Source organism: Lycium ferocissimum, chromosome 11 (genome assembly GCF_029784015.1).
Source record: "Lycium ferocissimum isolate CSIRO_LF1 chromosome 11, AGI_CSIRO_Lferr_CH_V1, whole genome shotgun sequence".
Lineage (NCBI taxonomy): Eukaryota > Viridiplantae > Streptophyta > Magnoliopsida > Solanales > Solanaceae > Lycium > Lycium ferocissimum.
Window position 1 is genome coordinate 33,404,620 of NC_081352.1, and position 24,297 is coordinate 33,428,916.

The window sequence follows — 24,297 nt, forward strand, 5'->3', positions numbered from 1 at the left end:
ACAGATATAAGTGGATCAAGAAATATATATTTTAGTATAAACATACAAGATATTGTGTTAGTTTCATTTGTCAATGAGTTGCTTCATATTTCTTTTAACCATTTAGTATCCTGAATTTATTTGCTCGATACGTATTTAGATTTATAATGATAGTTATAAACTAAGGGACTTTTTCATTTTAACTAACATACAATTTAGTGATATAAGTGGATCTCAAGACATGTGTTATATATATATTGTTTTAATTTGTCTACAAATACATGAATTCTAATTTTTTCTCTCAGTTTGACATTGGGATTAGTTTCATTTGTCAACTGAATCGCAAGGTAAAATTGGTCGATTCTATCCCTGTGAGCTAAATATAAAAGGTGACCTGATCAAGTAACCTTTTGGTCAAAACTAGTCAATCTAGAATAGTTAAGTTGCCATGTCAGTGTAGTTAAACTAAATTTTGATTAAAGATGGAACAATTCTGAATTTTTTGGAATAACCCTTAGTTGTACATATTTTGTTTAATTTGTCTACAAATGACATCAATTCTAGATTTTTTTTTCTCATAAAACACAGGGATTTTTATCTTTTTCTGTCGCTAATTGGTCGATTCTATCCCTGTGACTAAATATAATTTCAGTGGCTTGTCACCTTTTGGTCAAAACTCGTCTTGTTATATTTAATCACCCAGTCAGTGTAAAAATTCAATTTAGAGGCTCGTTTTTTGAATTTTTTGGAATAAGTTGAAATGTGTTGACATACTTTTTTCTAACAAATAAGTTAGCAATGACATAGTCAATGCAGATACTTTCATTCACCTAGATTTTTATCTTTTTCTGTCGTATTATGTTTATGATATAGATTTATATTTGTGCACCAAATCCTTGTTGTTATATTTAATCACCGAGTTGGCATTATTAGCTCTCGGGGAGTTTCAACAAAAAAAAAAAAAAAATCAATTGTAAATGCATGTAACAACAAAATCTGTGTATGAAGCTAATCAAGACCGGAAAAATAGCATCAAAAAAAAAAATGTACTCCTTTGATTCAGAGGAAAGTCGAGGCTAAGGTCTTTCATTTAGAGAGTCTTCTATGATTCGTATCTTTAAAACTTGACTCAAGGGTCTTTGAATGCGATCTTGGAATTGATGGTTTTGAATTTTAATTCAAGTGGTTGAATGCTTGATATCAAATTATAATTTTGAATTTGAGTTAATGGCTTGAAAGCTTGATAACATATGATTTTGAGCCAACAAGCTTAAAATATTGATTTAATTTTATTTCTTGAACTTATATAATTGTTTGAGTAACGCTTATTCTTCAGACCGTCCTTTGCAACTTCTAGATTTTTGCTCTCTTTTTGGGTCATGGAGACCTATTCGTAGTTGTGGAAGCGAGAACTTGTGATGAAAACAAACTCATTTGCTTTGATTTGAATGGTTGAGTGGTTGATTTAAGTCACCAACAAATCAGATTGAAGTAATGACAAGATCATATTTGATTGGTCAGATCATATCACTAGTTCATGTTGCGCATTTCATTAGCCCTTTGATTTAAGTTGCACACCATACCATTTGACATGTGACATACTCATAGTGGCTCCTTCATTCGACTTGACACACCACTTTATTTGACACGCGATAAAAATTTAAGCCTTAGGACAAGATCACATCTTGGACTAACATAAGTGGCTTTCATTTAAAATCCTAATAAAATTGACTAGCCTAACAAATTTGGGCTATTAATTAATTCATACTTTAAACATAGATTCAATTATATTAGCCTATGATATTTATTCGGACCAATATGTACTGAAATTAAAATGTAGTTCAAATTAGCTATGGATTTAGAAATATAATTGAGATACCAAAACATTACATTGCATGTGTCTTTATATAAGTTTCTACTTCATATTACTTAGATGTAATTAATTAGTTCTTCATTTTTCTATGACATTTTTGGGTATTAGATTATCCAATATTGATTAATTGAGGGAGTGCAGACTGTCTCCTCAAATGTATCGCGTAATGCTCACCCCATGCGATAACTTTTGAGGCTGAAGCGGGCTCAAGATTCGTCTATTATTATGGTATCCCAATCAAGCTCATTTATATAATGGGAAAATAATGACTACCTTATAATAGTTTCCTATCATTTATAGTATATTACAAAAATATGTTTTTCTCAAATTAAGGTACTTTTTCTTATTTACAAAATATACTAATAAAATTACAAACACAAGAAAAAATTAAAAGCATACCCTTGATTTTAGGCCATAACGGTGGGATCATTTATTTAGTTATTAATTGGTATTTTTTTTTACCATACTCTTCCAAAAATCATTTTTAGATTTCCGACCCTTCCCCTTCCCCTTCTCTATCACAACATGTCCATATCTGAAAAAAATCTCTCGTCATTGCTATGTTTCCTCCATGCTTTCCGGCAAATTTCATTGGAATTTTTACAGACGTTTGATAAGAGGATGTGCAATAGTTCTGATAGCTGCATCAAAACTTGGAGTTATTTTATATTAAATATATGAAATCCTTCAACCCAGACCCATATTTGCATTGTATTCTCTCATTACAATATTAGTTTTTTATTTACTCATATTTGATAAGGCTAAGTGTTGAAGCACCAATCAAGACAATCTCCAACATCTGTTTGTTGAAATTGAACAATCTCGTATTTTATACCAAAATTAATATTTGGTAATTGGTACCTCTCCATTTGAATTCCTCATCAGCTAAATCATAAATAAGGAAACGATAAGCCTATCAACTCCAACTTCACACTAAAAAATACTCGTATTTTAGGATTATCAAACGAGAGTTATTTCTACACAAATATTTTTTTTTTTGAATATTTTGAACTTTATCTGAATTTAACCACCAGATACAAAATTGTATTAAATTTACATTAATATTGTGCTTTTGTGGAAGAATAACACATTAAATATTAAATTTCTAAAAAAGAGATGGGATAGAACGTGAGGCCACTTTGACCACATATGCTTATCGAAATAACATATTTGGAAATACCGTTTTTTTAGATTGCAATATCCCTAAAAAATCGAATTTTAAGGTGAAGAGAGGAAGAGTATATACATATTTCTTCCCATAAAAGGTTTTAGCGAAAAATATAGAGAATGGTTATGCATATTAAATAATTTATTATTACCACGTTTTCACATGAATATAAAATTTGAGGTGAAATTTTTTGTATTTATTTTGTAAGAAAGTTATTGGTATAGTTAAATCGAAAAGTATTTAGTTATTATTAATTAAAGAATATACCACTAATTATGTATTATATATAGGTCATTCTCCCTTATATAATTGTGTTTTTCAATGTTGAGTCCCAATATTACATTATCATGTTCTATTTACCAGGCCTGGGCCTGCTCCACATTAATTGAGAGAATGAAATATCGTCTCCTTGTATGACCTCAACAAGCCTTGCTTACAAATTAAACTCCAGGTATATATTTTTTTCTAATTGCCTTTTTCTTAATCATGTCAAACTCCAATACAAATATTTATTCAAGAAATTCGTATTCAATCAAACCCTAAGAACAGACTAAATAGACATTTTCAACTCAGTTGTATCACTAACCACGGTCGTGCTGGTTAACTCGTGCTTAAAGTCGAGAAAATGAATAAACATAACTCTTCACATTTTTTTGTTATTTTTTAAAAAGGAACATTAATCTTCCAAAAACAAAATACTTGTTATTTTTAGATCTCATATATATACCAACATGGATTGTGGTGGAATGGATGGAGTCCTCCGCCCTTAACCCGAAATATCATGTTCGAGCCTTGAAATAAAAAAATTCTTGTCGGGAGAGCTTCCCCAAAATAGGCCCAGCAACACGCGATCCCGATTTAATCGGGCTTATATGGACATTGTACTCACTGTTTGGGAAATCAAAAAAAAATCTCATATTATATAAAAGTTAAAAAAAAAAAACTCATACTATATAAAAAGTCAAAATTAAAAAAAGAACTATATAAAAGTAAAATAATGAAAAACGTATTTATAAAGATTTACAAAATCAATTGAACCCACTCAAGTAGATAGTCAATACAAGATAAATGTTGGGATACGCATCTACTAAGGCACAAAGAAAATACAGCAAATATTACCCCCTCTTTCTCAATAGTTCTCACAACTTTCCAGAAAGAATTAGGGTTTCTCCTCTCCCAAAAAATTAAACCATCAGGTAAGCTAATCACCCCAATTTCAATTTATTGTCTCTTAACTTAAATTTAGTTGAGTTTTAAAATTAGAAAAATCAGGTTATTTAAGTTCATAACAACTGAAACGCTAACCCTAATTCTTGATAGATTAAGCTATGGATGATAATGAAGGTGTTGGTGGAGAACCAATCGAGCAATTTCATAGAAACGAAGCGATTTCAGCTGTTGCAGATGATGGGTTTCTTGTTGAAGAAGATGATGATTATGAAGATCTTTATAACGATGTTAATGTTGGTGAGAATTTTTTACAATCTATGCGTAAAAATAATGATGATTTAGTTGTATCTAGGAATAATGATAATGATGATGACGTGGCAGAGAGGAAACCTGATGTTTCGGTTTCCCCTCCGTTACCGCCACCCCCGTTGCCGCCGCCGCAAGGAGTTGTGGCGGCTGAGAGTGGCGGTCGTGTCGATTTACCGGGTGTGGGACCCGTAAAAGAGGAGGATGTCGTGTCTGGGGTTTCGGGTAGGGTGTCGGTAGGTGGAGTCGGGTCTGGTGCATCTAGTGGTGGTGGGTTTAGGGTTGAGTTAAGTAACCCGTCGAGTAATAAGATGAGTGATTTGGCTGATCGGGTTGGGAATAGTAACGTTAACGTTCCGACAACTCAGGTGATGGTACAACAACCTCATGGTGGTGGTGGTGGTGGGGTTGTTGGAAATGTGGGAAATGATAATTTGGTTAGGCAAGGAGGAGGGGTTAATGTGAACGTGAATGGGGCAAGTAATGTTGGGGGTGGAGGAGGGGGTGGGGGTGGTGGAGCGACGATTCTTTTTGTTGGTGATTTGCATTGGTGGACGACGGATGCGGAGTTGGAGTCTGAGTTGAGCAAGTATGGACTAGTGAAGGAGGTGAAGTTTTTTGAAGAAAAAGCTAGTGGGAAGTCTAAAGGGTATTGTCAGGTTGAGTTTCATGATTCTTCAGCTGCTACGGCTTGTAAGGAAGGGATGAATGGTCATGTTTTCAATGGGCGGCCATGTGTGGTTGCCTTTGCGTCATCACCGTATAATGTGAAGAGGATGGGTGAGGCTCAGGCGAATCGAAGTCAACAGACGGCCCAAACTACTGTTCCCCAACCAAGGCGGGGGCCGCCTGGTGATGCTGCTGGTAAAATCGGAAATAACAATGCTCCTACTGGTGGCAATTATCAAGGTGGTGGTGGAGATGGGAACAGGGGTGGTTATGGTAGAGGAGGTTGGGGTAGAGGAGGTCCTCAAAATATGGGAAATCGGGGTCCTGTGGGTCCTATGAGAAACAGGCCTGGTGGAATTGCAGGAAGGGGGATGATGGGAAATGGTGGAGGTGGATTTGGACAAGGTATGGGCGGTGCACCTCCACTTATGCATCCTCAAACAATGATGGGTCAAGGCTTTGATCCTGCTTTTGGAGGGCCTATGGGAAGAATGGGTGGTTATGGAGGATTTCCTGGTGGTCCAGCCCCACCATTTCCTGGTATGTTATCAAATTTTCCACCTGTTGGAGGAGTTGGGATGCCTGGAGTAGCTCCTCATGTAAATCCTGCATTCTTTGGTAGAGGAATGCCAATGAATGGTATGGGAATGATGCCAGGTGCTGGTATGGAGGGACCTAACATGGGGATGTGGTCTGATCCTAATGCGGGTGGATGGGCTGGCGATGAGCATGGTGGTAGAGCAGGAGAGTCAAGTTATGCAGAAGAAGCTGGGTCTGATCATCAGTATGGAGAAGTAACTCACGATAGAGGGGCTTGGCCTAATAACATGAAAGAGAAAGACAGAGGATCAGAGCGTGACTGGTCTGGTTCTACAGAGAGAAAACACCGAGATGGCAGAGAACCTTCCTATGATAGAGACATGGCTCGTGAAAAGGATCGAGGGCATGATCATGATTGGCCAGAGAAGAGATACCGAGATGATAGAGATGTCACACGAGACAGGGAGAGGGACAGGGATCGTGAACGTTCTCGAGAACGAGGGCGTGATCGTGAGAGTCATCGAGATCGTCATAGGGATGACAGAGATAGATATGCTGATCATCATAGGTACAAGGACCGTGAGCAAGAATATGATGATGAAGACAGAGGAAGATCATCAAGGGGACACAGCAAATCACGATTATCACATGAGGAAGACCATCGGTCAAGGTCAAGGGATGCTGATTATGGAAAGAGGCGGCGTATAACTTCTGAGTGATCTGCAGGCTTGCCTGCATATTTCAAGGATACTTCAGAATGAGATCTCGATTAGGATCTAATCCACTGAGAGTTTGCCATGTGTATTCAGGCTTTCTACGGAGAGGCTTCCTTGCTACCTGCCTTCTTCAAACAGTTGCTCTCTGAAATGTTCTCCACACAAATTTGATGCTCTTTCAGTCTTCTTGTTAAAGGATTGCTGGACTCTAAGCACTAAGAAGTAAGTTCACAACTCCTCTTACATTGAATTAGTGCTTTTGGTAATGAATGTTATCTGTGTTTGCTGTTTCCCTGTTTAGGAGGATGTTCTCTGTTCGAAGGCCTTCTCAAGCACGACCACTATCATGTGGTGTTTTGCCTGGGCTTGTCTGGGCTAGTTGGGAGGGGACTAATATTAATTAACCAAAGTCACTGTGTGACGCTGGTCATTTATGGAAAGCGCTTTCCTTAGTCTTGTAGTATAATTCTATGGGCTAAAGCTGAACTGTTTTTTGTCTTTTCAATTCTTGTGTAAAGAGAACTGTATAGCGGATGCTGAATCACTTCTAGATTTTTTTTTTTTTTTTTTTTTTTTTTTTGATTCCTTGTAATTTAGAAGATCTTGTATGTTCTGTAATTTTTTTACTGCAATTACCATCTTGGTACTGAAGAATACACTGTTACCTTATTAATTTTTTTTATTAACATTGTTATGAATTTAAAAAGAAGATTGATATTAACTTTATGTAGATAACTTCATAAGAAAGTGACTGATAAAATAAAAACCATAGGGAAGTGGATGTTTCTTGGGGAAGTGTCATGTTGCTCATTCAATTCTGTAAGTAAACAGCATATATATATTTTGTAAACCATCAGCTTTCTTTGTTGTTAGGTGATATCCTTCAAGCTGGTGTATGTCTAGTTATTGGTATTTGGGAAATTTGAAAAACATATGGCCTTTTGTACACCCTGCGAGGCTTTCAAATTTCACAACTTATTTGTTAGTTACCAAAGAACCCTAACAGAGTGCCAGTTACTCCTTTGTTAAAAAGGGGTATAATTAACATTTCTCTCAGGTTCTTCCACTAGGTAGGTAATCTAAATAGCAGGTGATGCGTTTCCACTATAAGCTTGAGTTTTGTAGTAGTTTCAGCAGAAATAGCGTTCTAATATAATACTCCCATCCGTGCCAATTTATGTGGTTGTGCTTGACTAGGCACAAAGTTTAAGAAAGAAAGGAAGACTTTTGGACTAAACTGTGTCATGCCTGAAAGTATCAAGGAGGCCTACATCAGTTGGATTTCTTGAAAAAATAGATAATTCAATCAGGAAAACCTGGAGAATGATCCAACCTACTCCCTTTTTGTGTGTTTGGGATGAGAGGAACTGAAGATGTTTTAATGGAATATCAACTCCAAACTCCCTCAAGGCTAGATGTCTTTTGAATTTTTTTTGAAATTGTAGATGTCTTTTGAATTTATGTAGTTGGAATAGCTTGTCTCTGTGGACTCCAATGTCAAACTTTTGTATTTTGTAAGCTCCTTATACATGGCATAAGACTCATTGTAATAGAGCTAACAATCTGTCTCTTTTGTACTTATCTTTTGCAATTACGCATCTTGATGCTTTTTTATAATACTGCTTAATTCATAAAAATAGATAGAAAGACTTTTGAAAATTGTGATCTAAAACAAGTCAAACATTTATTTGGATATAAATCATCTCTTTGAGAACAATTAAAAAAAAATAATCATCTCATTAAGGGTAAGGTGCGAAGTTTAAAGTTAAATTGTTTCTAAACAAGTATGACATTTTTCTTGGGACGCCACATAAATTGGGGGACCGGAGGGAGCACTTTTTACTTCTTAGTACTTTCTGTTTCTTTTTTATTGAATAATGTTGGGCTGAGATGATTTTAATTTGAGAAACATGGTTAGTAAGGATTCATATAGCCGACCCCAACTTGCTCGGCAATTTTTTTTTTTTGGTTTGGTTGAGAAGGTAACATATTTGTATAGTGATGGTAGATTGGACTTCCACTTCAAAACTGTGGAAGTCACCCATAATTACACTGTGGCGTTCAGAGATGTCCTTGCCATCCTACGTCTTCTTACAAGGAATGTAAAACATAAATAACTGAAGCATGATCTTCTTAGTACATCCCTTTACACCAAAAGTAGTTGTGTTGCTAATTTAGACTGTTGAATTTTGATCTTTTCCACATGAGACTGCTTGTAGTTTCAATCTTGATTATTCTTTTTCTGCAAGGTGTTGATTACAAATGTTCTTTATTTCTTGTGATTATAGCTTGGAGGACATAGAGCAAGCTGTTGGAAGAAGTATGGAAGAAACCCCTTGAAGCTTCTGCCTGAGGGAGCATGTTATATTACATGGTGTTACCTCTTAGTGAAGATTGCTAGTGGAACCTTTTATCTCAGTTTTAAGCCTCTTTTCTTATTTATGTTTTAGTTGAATGTGACTTGAATAATCCAATGTTTTGTGACTTGTGATTTGAATTTGCTGTAAGCTGATAGATTATCATAGACATTTTCTATTTGATGTAATGTGTTAGGAGGATTTGACACACAGGTTGGCGCCGATCTGCTCCCTTCTTGCTCTGGCGTTTGTTGTACTAATCATTTTTCTCTTTGTATCATCTTTATTTTGTTTTTGACCCAGTTTTTTTTTTGGGCATCTCTTTGTATCATCTTTAGTTTGTTTTTGACCCAGTTTTTTTGTTGGGCCTATGATGTTGCTTAGCACTCATTCTTCTTCTGCAAATGTACATAGAATTTTCTTGTTATAAGTTTTTGAGAAGTGTACATGGAATACTATCAATGAAATAGTTCCAGTCCTTCTAGATAACATCTATAATTGGACTATTTCGTTACTTATTGTGTCTACTTGCATGTTCTTTGTCTGTGTGTGGATTGTGTGCGAATTGAGAACATTGTTTCATGTGCGCATTAGATGGCGCTGCACATAGTTATACATGTACTTTTTTTATGGCAGTAGACAATATTGAAGTGCAGATAATTTGTGCACCCGTCTTTGCCTTAAACTTCTATACTTATTTTACCTTCTCAAAAAAGAAATATTCAATGGAAGAAAGTTTCAAAGGATTAGGGTAGAAGGTTAGTAGATAAGCGAGTGCTATCGTACTTCATGTGGGAGAGATAGGGGAAGCCTCCTCTCCACTTCTCCTTATTAGTTCTTTATTTAGTCATTGCATAGTTTTTTTTTTTTTTTCAGTACTATCTGTAGGTTTCTTTGCTTTGTATCATGTTATTTTGCCATCTTATTTTCTTGCCGCCCTGCTTCGATTTTTTTTCTTTTGAGCTAAGCGTCTATCAGAAACAATTTTTCTATCCTACAAAGGTAGGAGTAAGGTTTATGTACATCCTACGCTTTTCAGATTCTACGTGTGGGATTACACTGGGTATGTTATTAAATTCTCGAAGGAGAGCTAACTAGAGTAGTAATAGCTCTGTGAGGGGTCGTTTGCTAACCTGCATTATGACACTAATTTGGTTACAAAATTTGGGATTACATTTATCCCGTGTTAGGTTATTGGTATTAAATAAATCAGTGTGAATTTATACCAAAATTTTGGTATCACCAACCCATATAAGTATGGGATTACCAAACGACCCCGGAGAGATGTTATGGGATTTGATCTGAACCAAACGACCCCGGAGAGATGTTATGGGATCTATATCTTTGTTCTGAACCAAAAGGTCCAAGATAGTTTCTTAAGTTTGGGCTTGAAGCAAAATCATTGTTGTTCTCTAGTTTGGAGCACTAGTCATTTGGAGTCTTTTCATGTTTATAGTGTAGGCTATGCATAAATATACTGTGCTAAATTACTTAATCAAAATTTCAAGTTCGAGTAAAAAACAAAAACATGAGATTAGATGTGCTTTCCCTTTAAATAATCAAAATATAAAATTAAAAAGTTAATGATCCACGTAAGTAATGATAAACATATGGCACTATCCAAACCGACCATACCCCATATAAGATACAGACGTCCTTGATCTTTTGGCTAAACCAACAACCAATCACATGCTTCCACGTATTAACCACTACGCCATATTTTAACACAATTTTAATCCAACGGACCTCGTTATATTCCATCTTATCCAATTCTCATAACTGTGTGCTTCACTCTCTACTCTGCTTCTCCAACACACTGTAAGTTGCATAAATTCCATTTTTTTTGTTCTTAAAGCTTCAATTAAAGTTCTTTATTTTTATAATTTTTGGTGGTTTTTACACAAAAAATAAAAATAAAAACTAATTTGGTTGAGAATGACAAAAGTGGATTCATAAAGTGTGAATATTTCTTCTTCTTTTTTTTTTTTTTTTTTTTTTGCTTCTTTTTCTTTTTAATTTCGTGGGATTTTATAATAAGAGAAAAAAGAGAAAGAATAAGCAAAAAGACTCTAATTTGATCAAGAATGACAAAGCTAAATTCATAAAGCATGAATCTTTTTGTATTTTGGTAGGTTTTTAGAGGGAAAAAAAACACACTTTTTTTCTCCATTTTCTTGTTGAAGCTCAATATTCTCTATAGAGTATCGTTGGGGTACTTGATTTTTTTTGTTCTCCTTTGTTCTTTTATGAAAAAAAATAATCCAAACTTGGTTGAGAATGTCAAAAACATAATATAAAGTTTGAGTCTTTTACTAAAGTTCAAAAACTGTCACAACATATATTTTATCCTGTTACCTTATAATTTTACAGGTACTGTCACTTTTTGTGCTGATCATCAAGAAAAGCTTATATCAATGGCAGATTCAGACAATGAATCAGGAGGACACAGAGATAACAGCAATACTGAAAGTTCCCTAAGAGAACAAGACAGGTTCCTTCCAATAGCAAATGTAAGCAGAATCATGAAGAAAGCTTTACCAGCGAACGCGAAAATATCAAAAGATGCTAAAGAGATAGTTCAAGAATGTGTTTCTGAATTCATAAGTTTTATCACTGGAGAAGCATCAGATAAGTGCCAGAGAGAAAAGAGGAAGACCATTAATGGTGATGATTTGATGTGGGCAATGACAACTCTTGGTTTTGAAGAATATATTGAGCCACTTAAGGTTTATTTGCAGAGGTTTAGGGACTTAGAAGGGCAAAAAAGTGGTGTGGTTGGAGAGAAAGAGGGTAGTGGATCAGTGAATATGGGTGGTAGTTATGTTGAGGATTATGATATGGTGATGATGGGGGGTCAGCATCGTCATCAAGGACACGTGTATGGTACCGGAGTATATGATCGGACGAATGATAATGTTGCTGGTGTTGATACTGCAGGGTCTCAGTTTCTTGATGTTGGGAGACCAAGGTAGTGTTGATGAAATATTATGACAATTATATGGAGTCAAGACAATGTGACAATCCCGGATTACTAAGATGTATCGAGACTTGAAAGAGCATTACCTGTATCGGATTTGCTTAAACTGTCAACAGGTCAAGTACGGGCGTTACAGCTACTGGAGGACATAATCAGACTTAGTAGGGGCTATATTCTACAGACATGTAAATTGGTAAATATGTGTGTACATTACAATGTGGTGTAAACATGGTAGTTTAACGTGTTGTAATTGTCTACTCATATAGTTTATCAGTTGACTTCAAAAAATAGCTTTGCTAATGTAACAAACGAATTATATTGTTCACCATTGAATAACTAAATACTCTTAACCAAGTATGTAAAGATGTAAACGTCTGCCCACTAAAATGTCGTGTATCATAGCATGTTAATAGGATGAATAGTGCGACTATGGCCGGCTGGTATCAGGTAGGCCGACTTCTACAATTTTGGGTGTAGAAAAGACGTTTTTCAGCCCAGCTATGCAAAGTTCGAAACTGAATAGGTAATGGGTCAGTCACTCTATACTTCTCCGCATAAATATCAAGAAAGTCTACAGCAGGGTTCGAACCTCAAATGTATAATATCAAGTTTATCTACGGCAGGGTTCGAACCTCAAATGTATAATATCAAGTTTATCTATGGCAGGGTTCGAACCTCAAAACTTATAATACCAGGTTTGTTTATGGCAGGGTTCAAACCTCAAACTTATATTACCAAGTTCCTCTATGGCAGGGTTCGAATGAATCACGTCTTTAACTCACATAAAGCGTTAACACTCTTACCAATAGATTTGTAGGAAAACAACACTTCTAAGACACAAAGCACAACAAAAGCAAAGAGCTAATTGAAAGCAAACCAACACTAGTTTGATCTCATAAATCACAGTGACATTGTAAAACTTATCCTCTACGTTGAATAATTCTATTCTACCACATTTTAACACTTTCAACTCCTAATTTCCAGCGCACATAAGATATTTTAGGTTTGCATGAAAGGAAATGGCCTGGGCAAACATGACTATGCAGTGATCACGCCAAACACAGGTAGTTCCAAGTTCAAACACTAGTTTGCCTCAAGCAAAATATTGCAAGTTTATAGACGATCTCAGGCTGAAAAAATCCAGCCCATTAAAAAGAAAACAGCCCTACATACTCCCAAATGGAAGTTGATTTTGATTACAGTACTTTATCCATGACCAGGGCAGCTAAATAAGTTTACAGGGGAAAAAACCTACAAATGTGTTTATACAAGCAGTAATCTTGCACTGGGCTTAGGCATTTATAGTTCTACCATATCCTAGTCAGAGAGTTAATCATAAAACGATACATTGACAATAGATTACAGCTGGTGAACTCATAATCGGTGCCTGGAGGCACAAGTTCGTGAGGTGGTCAGATATTGAAACAGACAGGGAAGGCTACATTTCCCGTGATTACATTCTCCTCATGTTTTCAGGCTTTCACGCCTTTGCCAGAAGGCTTTTTGGTAGCCTTCTCAGCCTCAACTTCCTCGTCCTCGTCATCTTCCTCATCAGCTAGTTTAGTAAGCTCATCCTGGATCATAATCTTTATAGACGATTTTCTGGGCGTGAGATCTGTATCAAACCTCTTGGCTGCAGAAGAAAAAAAATGTCATGTATTGGTTAGGAAACAAGGCGAGCGCTCATTTGAAATCTAAATATCTTGCTACAATGGCCTAATGGAGGAAGTACACCATATTTCTCAAGAGGATAACTTAACTACGAGAAAATAATCAACAAGACCTAGCATCTTTTTTATCTAGGTACACACCCAAAGAATTGCCCAAGAAGAGACGAAATACAGAACACTTACCAAGTTGCTTCAGAATGTCAGTAAACGTGGCCTGCAAGCACAAACAAACAGGATGTTAGCAATTCAGAAGTACAAAATTTGAGAATGTAAATTACCATTTCTGAAAATGTGATCACTCGAACATGCAATGCCCTAAAGCATCGTGGCAAAAAGGAATACAGAGAAGATTACATGTCTAAATGACCACAGAACAATCACACAAGTAAATTGCATGATGATGCCTTGAAGAGAAAAAAGAATTGGCGAAAATTGCACCATAACATCTACAGTCACAGAAAGAACAAGCAACTTAATTAGAGTTCAATGCTCACCGTGTTAAAGTCGACTTCTTTTAGAATTTCACAGATTGCATTTCTGAGTTCATCATCACTTGGTCTCAATTTATCTTCTTTGCTCTTGTCCTTTCCCTTTACGGTCTTTTTCCCTGCACAAACAGAAAAGCTCATTGAAAAATATAGTCAACGACAATATCATACCCAGTGAAATCCCACAAAGTGGGGTCTAGGGAGGGTAGAGCAGACGCAGACCTTACTCCTACCTTGTGAAGTAGAGAGGCTACCTTTGACAGTCATCATGACAAAATAAACCATACTTGAACACTTCATAATAATGCATAAATGGACATATGGGTCATTCTCACCAGTATTTTCTTTGGGAGTAGACTTCTTTGGCGTTGAAGATTTTTCTTTAACTACTTCAGCTTTTTTCTTCTTTGAAGATGCTTTTGGAGTTGCATCATTGCTTGCATTCTGCTTTGAGCTCTTTGGTGATTTTGAAGGGGTCTTTTTGGGAGCAGGACTCGGTAGTTTAGAGACTGCAGGTTTCTTGGTCTTAGCTTTCACAGCAGGCTCCTTCTTTGTAGAAGACTTACTTGAACTTTGCTTATGCTTTTTCTTGTCCTCCTCAGGCTCATCTTCAGATTCACTCTCCTTCTCACTTTCAGCTTGATCTGACTCCTCATCATCAGATTCCTCGGGAACACCATTAGCTTTTTCCTCTTCAGATTCCTCCTCATGGACATCATCTTCTTGCTCAGACTCATCTTCCGACTCAGGCACATTCTTCTTCTTCTTCTCAGCCTTTTGAGATGCTGTTTCGGTTTTTTTCCCACTCTGTAAATGTGTCAAATGATGTGATTAACCCTCTGAGATCTTAGGAACTGAGTGCAGAAACTTAAGGTGAGAACAAGTGAAAATATAACCAAAAAGTTTGTGCAATGAAATTAAATAGATTTTTTTATCAATTTTGTCATGAAATATAATAAGCCTACAGGATACAAGTTACTAGTTGCAAGCCCAAAATCATATATTAGTTGGTATTTCACTACTAAAAGTTCGATAAATGTTAAGAAAGAGGAATACCTTAGCTGAACCTTTTGACCTAACAGATGCCGACGAGGGGCTCTTTTTGCTCTCTCTTCTACGCTTCTTTCCTTTACTTGACTGTTCATTTTACCAGAGATGTTTCAGCACACTATAGACAAACAGAACAAGTCACTGATGCTTTTATCTGTATCAGAAGTCACCAACCTGTTCCTTCTCGGCAAGCAACTCAGAAGTTGTAGCATGAGGAGCTTCCAAAAAGTCCATCAACTTTACCACTATGTCTTCCTAATCCATAAAAAAGTCCTAATTAGTTTAAGACACTTGAGAGGGAAATTGTGTACAAAATATAGTCCTCACGTAGTATGAAGTGACAAGTTGAGGATGAAAGCAATTTTCTGAGTCGATTTTCAAAAGAAAAAATCTCAAGTACCTAGTTGGCTTTCACTCATGCGATAATTTTTTTTTCTTTTTGATATGTAATTCACTCATAAGATAAATTCACGTGACTGATTAAAGAAGAACTACTTACGTGAAATAAAAAGGTCTAACATGCAGCTAAAGCATATGAACCAACCTTTCTTGATGAAGTTTTGGTAATAGGTATATCCAGTACATCACAGAATTCCAACAGCTTCTCTTTTACATACTTGTCAAGCTTTTCTTTTATTTTCAACTTTTGCTTTTCCTGCAATATTACAATGATCTAACCTCAGGCATTTCTAAAATCTTAATCATAAGACAACGAATGAAATGCATTTTTTGAGAAACAACGAATGAGATACACATACAACCAGTATGACCAAGCAAATAGAAGGTTAATGCTCAAATTCTCCAGATCAACATACCAGGCGAAAAAAGGAAAGAGAGAGTTATTTCCTCATCTAGGAAAACTTTTGTTTTAAATAGGTAACCATTTGTATACATAAAAGAAGACTCAGCACCAAAAGGTGTTGGTCAGTGCTGTAATTACAATCTCAGATTCATGAGAGCAAAAGTAGGGGGAGATTATGAAGTATGAACAGACAAAACTAAGCGTTGCCGATCAGATCTATCAAATCACCTATATCCCCCATTAAATTTTTGTTTCCATCAAAAATAAAAAAGCCCAAGGCAGTTCCGAAACATGAGATGTCATATACCTCATTTTCATGCCACACAAAGCCAGAAAACCGTGAAATATTGCTCTTGATCTGAGCTGCCTGCGAAGGACAAGAACTATAAGCAAAAAGAATAAAAAGTTGAAACTAGCAAAGCAATCAGAAGAGAACATAATTCTAGAAGACATGAGCTGCTTACTAGTTCCATAAGTGGAGATCAAGTAACATGCAGAATAGTCCTAATCAAGTTATCAATAGAAGAATCATGCCAAATTCATTGAACCATCATATAATGGCCCGACAAAAAGAAAGGGAAATCCACAAAAAGTTAGAGCAATCACTAAAACTTACAATCCGATACAGAAAAGCATACTCTGGTAAATAATCTTACAGATCTTTTTTATAAGGAATATATCTTAGAGATCATAAAGCTTTAACTGCTTGCCGGCAAAGGAAAAGGAAGTACCTTATAGCATCATCATTTATGTGGCAAGACATGCCGCTTTAGAAACAAGAAAAAATTGATAAACATATCTTTTCTTAAAGAAATACAAACTTCTTCCTGGACTAAGCTGCAAATGATCTCAAAATTATTTGCATCACTACACTTCTCAACATTGCTTTTGAGTTGCGAAAGAATAAAGTAGACCAACGATGTGGCTAAAACAAAATCCAAAACGTTTAAAGTACCAACACATTGTTCTCACCCTAAAATGATGCAAGTAATTTCCTCGAAGCAAAAGGTGAAATGTTCATAATTTCTCCTCAGTGATTTCATATAGTGATTCTATTTTCCTTTCAAGGGCGCGATAGGGGAAGAAGAAAGATGACTTTTTGCAAACAATTAACATCAAGAAAACACAAAACTTTTAGGCTATCACGCGATACGGGATGACTTAAAAAGAGTAAACTTTGAAAGTCCCCATTAGGTAATTCTACTTTCTGAAGGATACAGTCTCATCATAAGCAAGAGAAACTCAGGTTCTGCATTGTGCACAACGTCAACACAACATGCCAAAATTCCAATCACATCAAAGCTTCTTTTTAAAATTTTCTTTTTTTTTTTTTTTTCCTTCTCCAGGTTCATAAGACTAATAAAGATCAACAGATGTTGGTTGATAAATACATTTTGCGACTATCTGATCCTATGGAATCGTCAGGATTCAAGCTTTTTTTCCTGACTACAACTATTTATCATTGGGACTGGTCAGAATTTATTGGAACTACGAATAAGATATTGTATGAACTATTCAAACTCTTGAAAATCGCAGTAAGAAAATTCCATCACATCCCTAGGGAGGACTGGAGGACACAAAAAACATATAAAGGGCAGCCCGGTGCACTAAGCTCCCGCTATGCACGGGGTCCGGGGAAGGGCCGGACCACAAGGGTCTATTGTACGCAGCCTTACCTTGCATTTCTGCAAGAGGCTGTTTCCACGGCTCGAACCCGTGACCTCCTGGTCACATGGCAGCAACTTTACCAGTTACGCCAAGGCTCCCCTTAATGAACACAAAAAACAAATAATGAACTTAAAATTGTTTTAGAGATTGCAAAAACAAAGCTAGAATAACACATATCAGTGTATAACAACGTTCAGTGTTAGAAACAAGTAAGTACTTTATCTTTTACTGATTCCCCCAAAAAAAAAAAAAAAAATCAGTAATAGCATATGGAACTTGAAAAAAACTTGGGAATTTCAAAGATCTTATTGGTAAAAGAGCTCATTAGTTACATAATTTGACCATTAAAACTCCAAATATGCACAGTAAAACTTATAGCTATCCAAGGAAATCTTTGATGTCCTCACAAGAGAAAAGTTAAATAGCTCTAGTAAAAGAAACTCTTCCATTGTCAAGAAGAGAGTTTCAGGGACGTAACTAGTTCTTCAATCTGAAGACCAAGGACTAGATAAAAATACCATTCCGAGACAGACATTAGAAAAAGAATAGAACTGCAAGTCCGCGTGTCACCTTTCCACGCCGTCCATAGAGAATTGTGTGCAGCAGTTTGAATGTCTCTTCAGTCTTCTTTCTGGATAATTTGTATGCAACTGAATATAAAAACAAAAAACAAAGAAAAGAATGAAAAAGGTTTTTACGGTAATCAAATAATCTCAGCTGAATCATTAGACATCAGACAATTAAATGTGCCCAAAAAAGAGGGGCCAGAAACGGGCAAAATAGCAAAATTTACATTCTCATAAATGGGGAAAAAATACATCAAGGAAAATAGGCTACTTAGCAAAGTATTGGATCACTAGAGACTTTCTTTTTGATCGGCTATTGGATCATCTGGTCACTACACTTCCAAGTAACCTAATCCTGGATACACAAAGAAGTGACAAAAAGAAGAAAACAAGAGAAGAAAACTAACAACACACAAATTGGTATACCAGGAAGAAACCGACTCATTATACTCTTAAAATTATGTGTTCGGATGATCGGATCTAATATTTGTTGAAATATTTGTCGGTTTTCAAATAAAAACTTATTCTACGTGTCGAAAATACTGGGTTTGGATGAACCCAGTGCAGAACCACTGGATCCACCCTGGAAAATGAGCTCAGATGCAAGTAATTGGTCCTACACTCCAAACCTATATTTTTGTAGGAACACAAGTAGTCCACGAACAGGTTGTAAGTAACAGAGGCAAATACTGTAACCAACAAATTCTGTATTCATTTGCAGAGTAACAGAAAAGACATGGAAGTTGTAGTGAGACCTACAATCTCTTGGATTACACGCAGAGCAGACCTAGCAAAAAATAGGGTACAATGGAAGAAAAAGATCTATATACTATACCAATGAATTGAGACCAAGTTTTAGCATGCTAGTTCGTTAGCATTAGACCCAATAGTAGCTAGGACATTGGTCTAGTTAGATTTATATATAAATGTAAAGAATATCCAATGCTAGAGAAACTACTTTTTATAGACCTTAACTTGTCTATGATTGAGGTATAGTTGTTTTTGTTTGTTGTTTGAAAATTTATAAAGTTTCACGACAAAGGCATAATCTTTTTTGGGGGGTGGGGGAAGCAAAGGCATGTCATTTTTGTTACAAATTTGTTGGATGTCCTCGATTATGAAAGAAGCAGATATCATCAGACATGATTCTCTCTGCATGTTGAGTTGTTCACAATGTTAATTTGCAGCTATATGAAATCCCATGAGGTCAGGAATCCGACTGAATTTTATAGTAGAGGTATCATTCTAGAATTAAGAGAATTAATAAGTAGAATACCATTTGGGATATCTTTTAGTGCAGTTCCACGGCCCTGCAGAGCACATAAAACACAAATTCATTAAGCAACATTAAACGTACAGTGTGGGCCTAAAATCTGGAAAAGCATAGGGGGAAGAGGCAGCAAATATCAGTAGTTGTGTAGCAGACCTTTTCAATACGGAATTCCTTGTTGGCATCTCTGTCAATAGATGCAACAAGCCTTTCAACAGATTTGCGTTCACGTACTGGACGGTCAATTGTTGAGGGTGCAGCAGTTTTTGGCTCCTTCTCCTTCTCCTTCTTCTTTGGACGGTCACTTGTTGAGGGTGCAGGAGTTTTTGGTTCCTTCTCCCTCTTCTGTGCAACTTCCCGTTTTCTTTTCTTGTTTTTCACCCCCTTAGATTTAACACTCTTCTTAGAACCTTCTTCATCTTTATGCTTTTCGTTGCTTTCTTTATCCTGTTTCTCTCCATCTGCCTCCTCTTTAACCTCCTCATCATCCTTATTATCTGGCTCTTCAGCCATTTCTTCATCCTCATCCTTATTATCTGGTTCTTCAGCCATTTCTTCTTCCTCGTCCTTAGTATTTGGCGCTTCAGTCATCTCTTCCTCCATTGCCTCACTCTTGGCTTCCAGCTTCTCTTCCTCCGCTTTAATTTCCTGGTCAGGTTTCACCACTTCTTTAGCTTCATTGCTTTCTTTCACCTCTTCCTCTTTTTCTTTGTTTCCTTTTACCTCTTCTTCTTTGCTTTCTTTGACCTCTTCTTCTTCTTTGCTTTCTTTCACCTCTTCTTCTCCATTGGCTTCTTTTACCTCTTCTTTGTCTATATCCATCTTTTCAGACTTTTCCACATTATCAGTCTGTTTGCTCTCTTCTTCTTGCCCTTCCTTTATTCCATCCTTTTCCTCGTGCGTATCCTTGGTAATAGCTTCACTCTTACCTTCCACTACCACATTTCCATTAGCAGGTACCTCCGCCAACTCAGAAACTGTCTCCCCTTCTCCCATAACTAAAATTCAACTCTAATCGGCGAAAAGAAAAAAGCTTTAGCAAGTAGCAGAAACGTAACTGCATACAAATATGCCAAGCAACATAAAACGTTAAACATATAACCAAAGCTTTTGTAGTAATTTGCAATATAACTACAAAAGCTGAACTATTTATACATTTTAACTTTTATCTGCATACGAATATGCCACGCAACATAACACATAACCCATATAAGCAAAGCTTTTGTAGTAATTTGCAATATTACAATAAAAGCTGAACTATTTATACATTTTAACTTTTTCTGCAGACAAACATGCCAAGCAGCATACCACGTCACACATATAAGCAAGCTTTTGTAGTAACTTGCAATACTACTAAAAGCTGAATTATCTATACATTTTAACTTTTAACTCCATACGAATATACCAAGCAACATAACACATATACGCAAAGCTTTTGTAGTAACTTACAATATTACTACAAAAGCTGAATTATTTATACAGTTTAACTTTTAACTGCGTACGAATATGCCAAGCAACATAACACGTCACACATATAATCAAAGCTTTTGTAGTAATTTGCAATTAAATTGCAAAAGCTGTCTTATTTATACATTTTAACTTTACAAATATGCCAAACAACATAACAAGTCACGGATATAAGCAAATCTTTTGTAGTAAATAACAATACTTTTGTCATATACTTGTAGCAACAAATTGGCACTAATTAGTGCAGCTCAATATTAATCTAGACAGCACAAAACTAGATTTAGTAGAATTCTGCAAAGTATATCTTCAAAATATTTCTAGATTCAATGAAACTTAACACATACAACGAGAAGGGGAGAAAAAAAAAAGAGAAAAAAGATCCAATTTTTCGCTAAATCTACGAAACCCAAGCTACAAAAAGCCAAAACTTTTTAACACAATAATGTACAAACAAATAACAGAAAGCTCAAAATTCATGAAATTTGCATATAATTGATGTAAAATTAAGAAACATTTACGGAGATTCCAAGCAAAATTTAGCGACTTTAGCTCACCAAGTTAAAATCAAATATATTTAACTACATACAAATATGCCAAGCAACATATGAACATGCCAAGCAACATAACAAGCCACACATATAAGCAAATCTTTTGTATTAATTTGCAATATTTTTGTCATATACTTGAGGCAACAATTTGGCAGTAATTAGTGCAGCTCAATATTAACCTAAACAGCACAAAACTAGATTTTCTAGAATTGTACAAATTATATCTTCAAAGTATTTCTAGATTCAATGAAACTCAACACACCGACCGTTAAAAAACAAAACAAAAGAGTATAAAGATCCAATATTTCGTTAAATCTACCCCTAAGCTGCAAAATAACAAAACTCTTTAACACAAACGCCACAAAATAACGACAAATACAGAACAAAAGCACAAAATTCGTCAAATTTGCACAAAATCAATGTAAAATTAAGAAACACTTGCATAGATTTACGAGCAAAATTTAGCCCTAAGCTGCCAAAAAAAAACAGAACTTTTTAACACAAATTCCCCACAATAACATATAAATACAGAACAAAAGGCCTTAAATGCACCTAATTGATGTAAAATTAAGAAACACCTATAGAGATTACGAGCAAAATTTAGCCCTAAACTACCAAAAAACAAAACTTTATAATACAAACGCCACAAATAACGACAAATGCAGAACAAAAAGCACGAGATTAAGTGAAATTTGCATAAAATTGATCTAAAACTAAAAAACACGGAGAGATATTTACAAGCAAAATTTAGCCCTAAGCTGCTAAAGAAAAACACTTTTTAACACAAACACCACATAATAACATATAAATACAGAACAAAACGCACTAAATGCACAAAATTGATGCAAAATAAAGAAAAACTTCAGAGAACTTTACAAGCAAAATTTAGCCCTACGCTGCCAAAAAACAAAAAAAAAAATTAACACAAATACCACACAATAACATACAAATACAGAACAAAACGCGCTAAATGCACAAAATTGATGTAAAATTAAGAAACACTCACAGAGATTTACGAGCAAAATTCACCGATTTTAGCTCACTACCAAACCCTAAGCTGCAAAAAAAAAAAAAATTTAACACAAAATAACACAATAACATACAAATACATAACAATAGACCTCAAATTTGTGAAATTTGCATAAAACTGATGACAAACTTACAGAGATTTACGAGCAAAAAATAGCGATTTTCGAAGCTTAAGCTCACACTCTCAGAACTCACTGTTTCTCTCTCTTATTTTTATTTTTTTCTCTCTCTTCGTTTCAACGTTTTCACACTTTTTGGTTATGTGTCCAAAAATACACACTGCGGACTCCAAATTCAGGATTTAAATGCGGTTTAATGCCATGTCGGATTAGTGACACAGAGCTGCTGTACTACTTGTCTATCCCAATTTATACGTTCATGTTTACCTCAGCACGAAATTTAAAATGTATAAAATAACTTATAAATATTTGTGCAGTTATAAATATTTTAGTAACCATAAAAGGAGAAACTTCAAGTAAAATTATTACCTTATCATATTTCAATTTATTACACTATTTAACTTAACACAGAGTTTAAGAAAGAAAGTAAAGACTTTTGAAATCTGCAATACAAATAGATATTTATATAGCCGTAAATTATTAATAAGGTTAAATTATTTTTAAATATAGAAAGGCGATTTTTTTAAAAGATTAAAAAAAGTGTGTCACATAAATTAGGACAAAAAAAATACTAAGTAGGCGTTTGGCCATGAAAACCAAATATCTTTCGCTTTATTTGAAATTTTGAAGTTAGAGTTCAAGATGGAGTTGTATTTGGTTATAGTTTTTATGAAGAATATTTGATTGTTTGAATGTATTGAAAGTAAAAAAAAAAAAAGATTTTAGGTGTTTTTTAAATTTCAAATACAACTAGAGTTGAATTTGAAATTTCTATAGCTAAATATTAATTTTCAAATAAAGTTAAATAATTTACGGGCAAAAGGTGAAAAAAATTGATGGCCAAACGGGTCCTAAATCTATAAAAAAAAATCATTTTTTCAAACTGGACTTTTAGATAAACGGTGTATGATAAGTTTGCTGATGGAATCTTGAAATCGACGGTGGAGATTAGATTATTCGTTTTGGACCTGCAACAGCTTTTCTACGCAACAGTGCTTTAATTATCGTTGACTTACCAAACTTCCTTCTATCTTTTTCTTGTTTTCTTTCACTTTTTGGTTCTTTTTCCCGCTACACTTTCCCTCCAAAAACAACCTTGATATTTGAACTAATAACAAACACTAGATCCAAAAGATGAGAGTTATAACTTTTTGGAATCTACTATTTGTAAATGTAAGAATTCAGTAATTACAATATTGATAAGGATGGAACTAAGAGCCTATTTGGATGAGCTTATTTTAAGCAGCTTATAAGCTGCAAACAGCTTAGTTTTAGACAAACTAAGTCAAACGGGCCCTAAATCATTACCTATAAGTTCAGACTAATTTAATAGCTTTCGATAAAAACACGTTTTTATATTAAACAACTAGAAGGTGACGTCTCAGCAAGTCACCCTAGCTCTACCGCTAAAGCTTGACTTTTTAAATAAGCGATAAAGATTTTTTTTAATCTTATTAGTCAAGCGCTAACAAGCAAGAAAATTGATATCTCCTAAAAAGCGACTTTCGTGCAACTGTTGCGCCCTTGCTTCTTGCTTCTTGCTTTAGAAAGATTGCTCGCGGGCTTGGCCCTACTCTTTCTTTATCGATTTATAATGATTTTGTGACTTTGTTCATTTCTTTCTCTCGTCTTATTATTGTCTATCTTTAAAAAAATTAAAATGAAGTTAGGTTTATCCATCCTTTGTGGCCGAGCAGCAAGAGGGATAGCAAGAACTGGAACATATTATTGGACCTAATCAATTTGTCTGCCTTAAAACGTGTGCTTCCACGGAGTATGGAATGGGCTTTGGACAAATTGGCAATCACTAGATCCAAAAGATGATAGAGTTATAACTTTTTTGAATCTACTATTAGTAAATGTAA

At 35.3% G+C, this 24,297-nt stretch overlaps 3 protein-coding genes across 4 annotated transcripts; 2 read left to right on the top strand and 1 right to left on the bottom strand.

Moving 5' to 3' along the window:
* The first annotated feature begins 4,203 nt into the window (after positions 1-4,203).
* On the top strand, positions 4,204-9,080 carry LOC132037212 (uncharacterized). Its single transcript, XM_059427686.1, has 2 exons — positions 4,204-6,643; positions 8,710-9,080. Exon 1 carries the CDS (start codon positions 4,349-4,351, stop codon positions 6,422-6,424), a length of 2,076 nt encoding a protein of 691 aa, XP_059283669.1. The 5' UTR covers positions 4,204-4,348; the 3' UTR covers positions 6,425-6,643; positions 8,710-9,080.
* A 1,684-nt stretch (positions 9,081-10,764) lies between these two features.
* On the top strand, positions 10,765-12,018 carry LOC132037823 (nuclear transcription factor Y subunit B-3-like). Its single transcript, XM_059428456.1, has one exon. The coding sequence runs from the start codon at positions 11,193-11,195 to the stop codon at positions 11,748-11,750; it is 558 nt and encodes a 185-aa protein (XP_059284439.1). The 5' UTR covers positions 10,765-11,192; the 3' UTR covers positions 11,751-12,018.
* An 824-nt stretch (positions 12,019-12,842) lies between these two features.
* Positions 12,843-22,613, bottom strand: LOC132037820 (DEK domain-containing chromatin-associated protein 4). Of its 2 annotated transcripts, none has more exons than XM_059428455.1 (13): positions 22,448-22,613; positions 22,291-22,341; positions 19,426-20,280; positions 19,276-19,309; positions 18,004-18,083; positions 16,073-16,132; positions 15,508-15,618; positions 15,138-15,218; positions 14,970-15,050; positions 14,249-14,720; positions 13,920-14,032; positions 13,609-13,639; positions 12,843-13,388 (listed from the first exon to the last, which is right to left on the bottom strand). In XM_059428455.1, the coding sequence occupies exons 3-13, from the start codon at positions 20,263-20,265 to the stop codon at positions 13,228-13,230; spliced, it is 2,064 nt and encodes a 687-aa protein (XP_059284438.1). In that variant the 5' UTR covers positions 20,266-20,280; positions 22,291-22,341; positions 22,448-22,613; the 3' UTR covers positions 12,843-13,227. The 2 variants fall into 2 exon arrangements, with proteins under 2 accessions (XP_059284438.1, XP_059284437.1); XM_059428454.1 differs by having other exon boundaries at positions 19,426-20,326.
* Between the last annotated feature and the right edge of the window lie 1,684 nt (positions 22,614-24,297).

What these genes read in the sequence shown, in the direction of transcription:
- LOC132037212 (XM_059427686.1), top strand. Translation starts at nt 4,349, where the DNA reads ATGGATGATAATGAAGGTGTTGGTGGAGAACCAATCGAGCAATTTCAT.
- LOC132037823 (XM_059428456.1), top strand. Translation starts at nt 11,193, where the DNA reads ATGGCAGATTCAGACAATGAATCAGGAGGACACAGAGATAACAGCAAT.
- LOC132037820 (XM_059428455.1), bottom strand. Translation starts at nt 20,265, where the DNA reads ATGGGAGAAGGGGAGACAGTTTCTGAGTTGGCGGAGGTACCTGCTAAT. An exon ending in TACTCCCAAAGAAAATACTG is followed by an intron (nt 14,033 to 14,248) that starts GTGAGAATGACC and finishes CTGTTTGTGCAG; the next exon opens with GGAAAAAGACCGTAAAGGGA. An exon ending in TGACATTCTGAAGCAACTTG is followed by an intron (nt 13,389 to 13,608) that starts GTAAGTGTTCTG and finishes TTTCTTCTGCAG; the next exon opens with CCAAGAGGTTTGATACAGAT.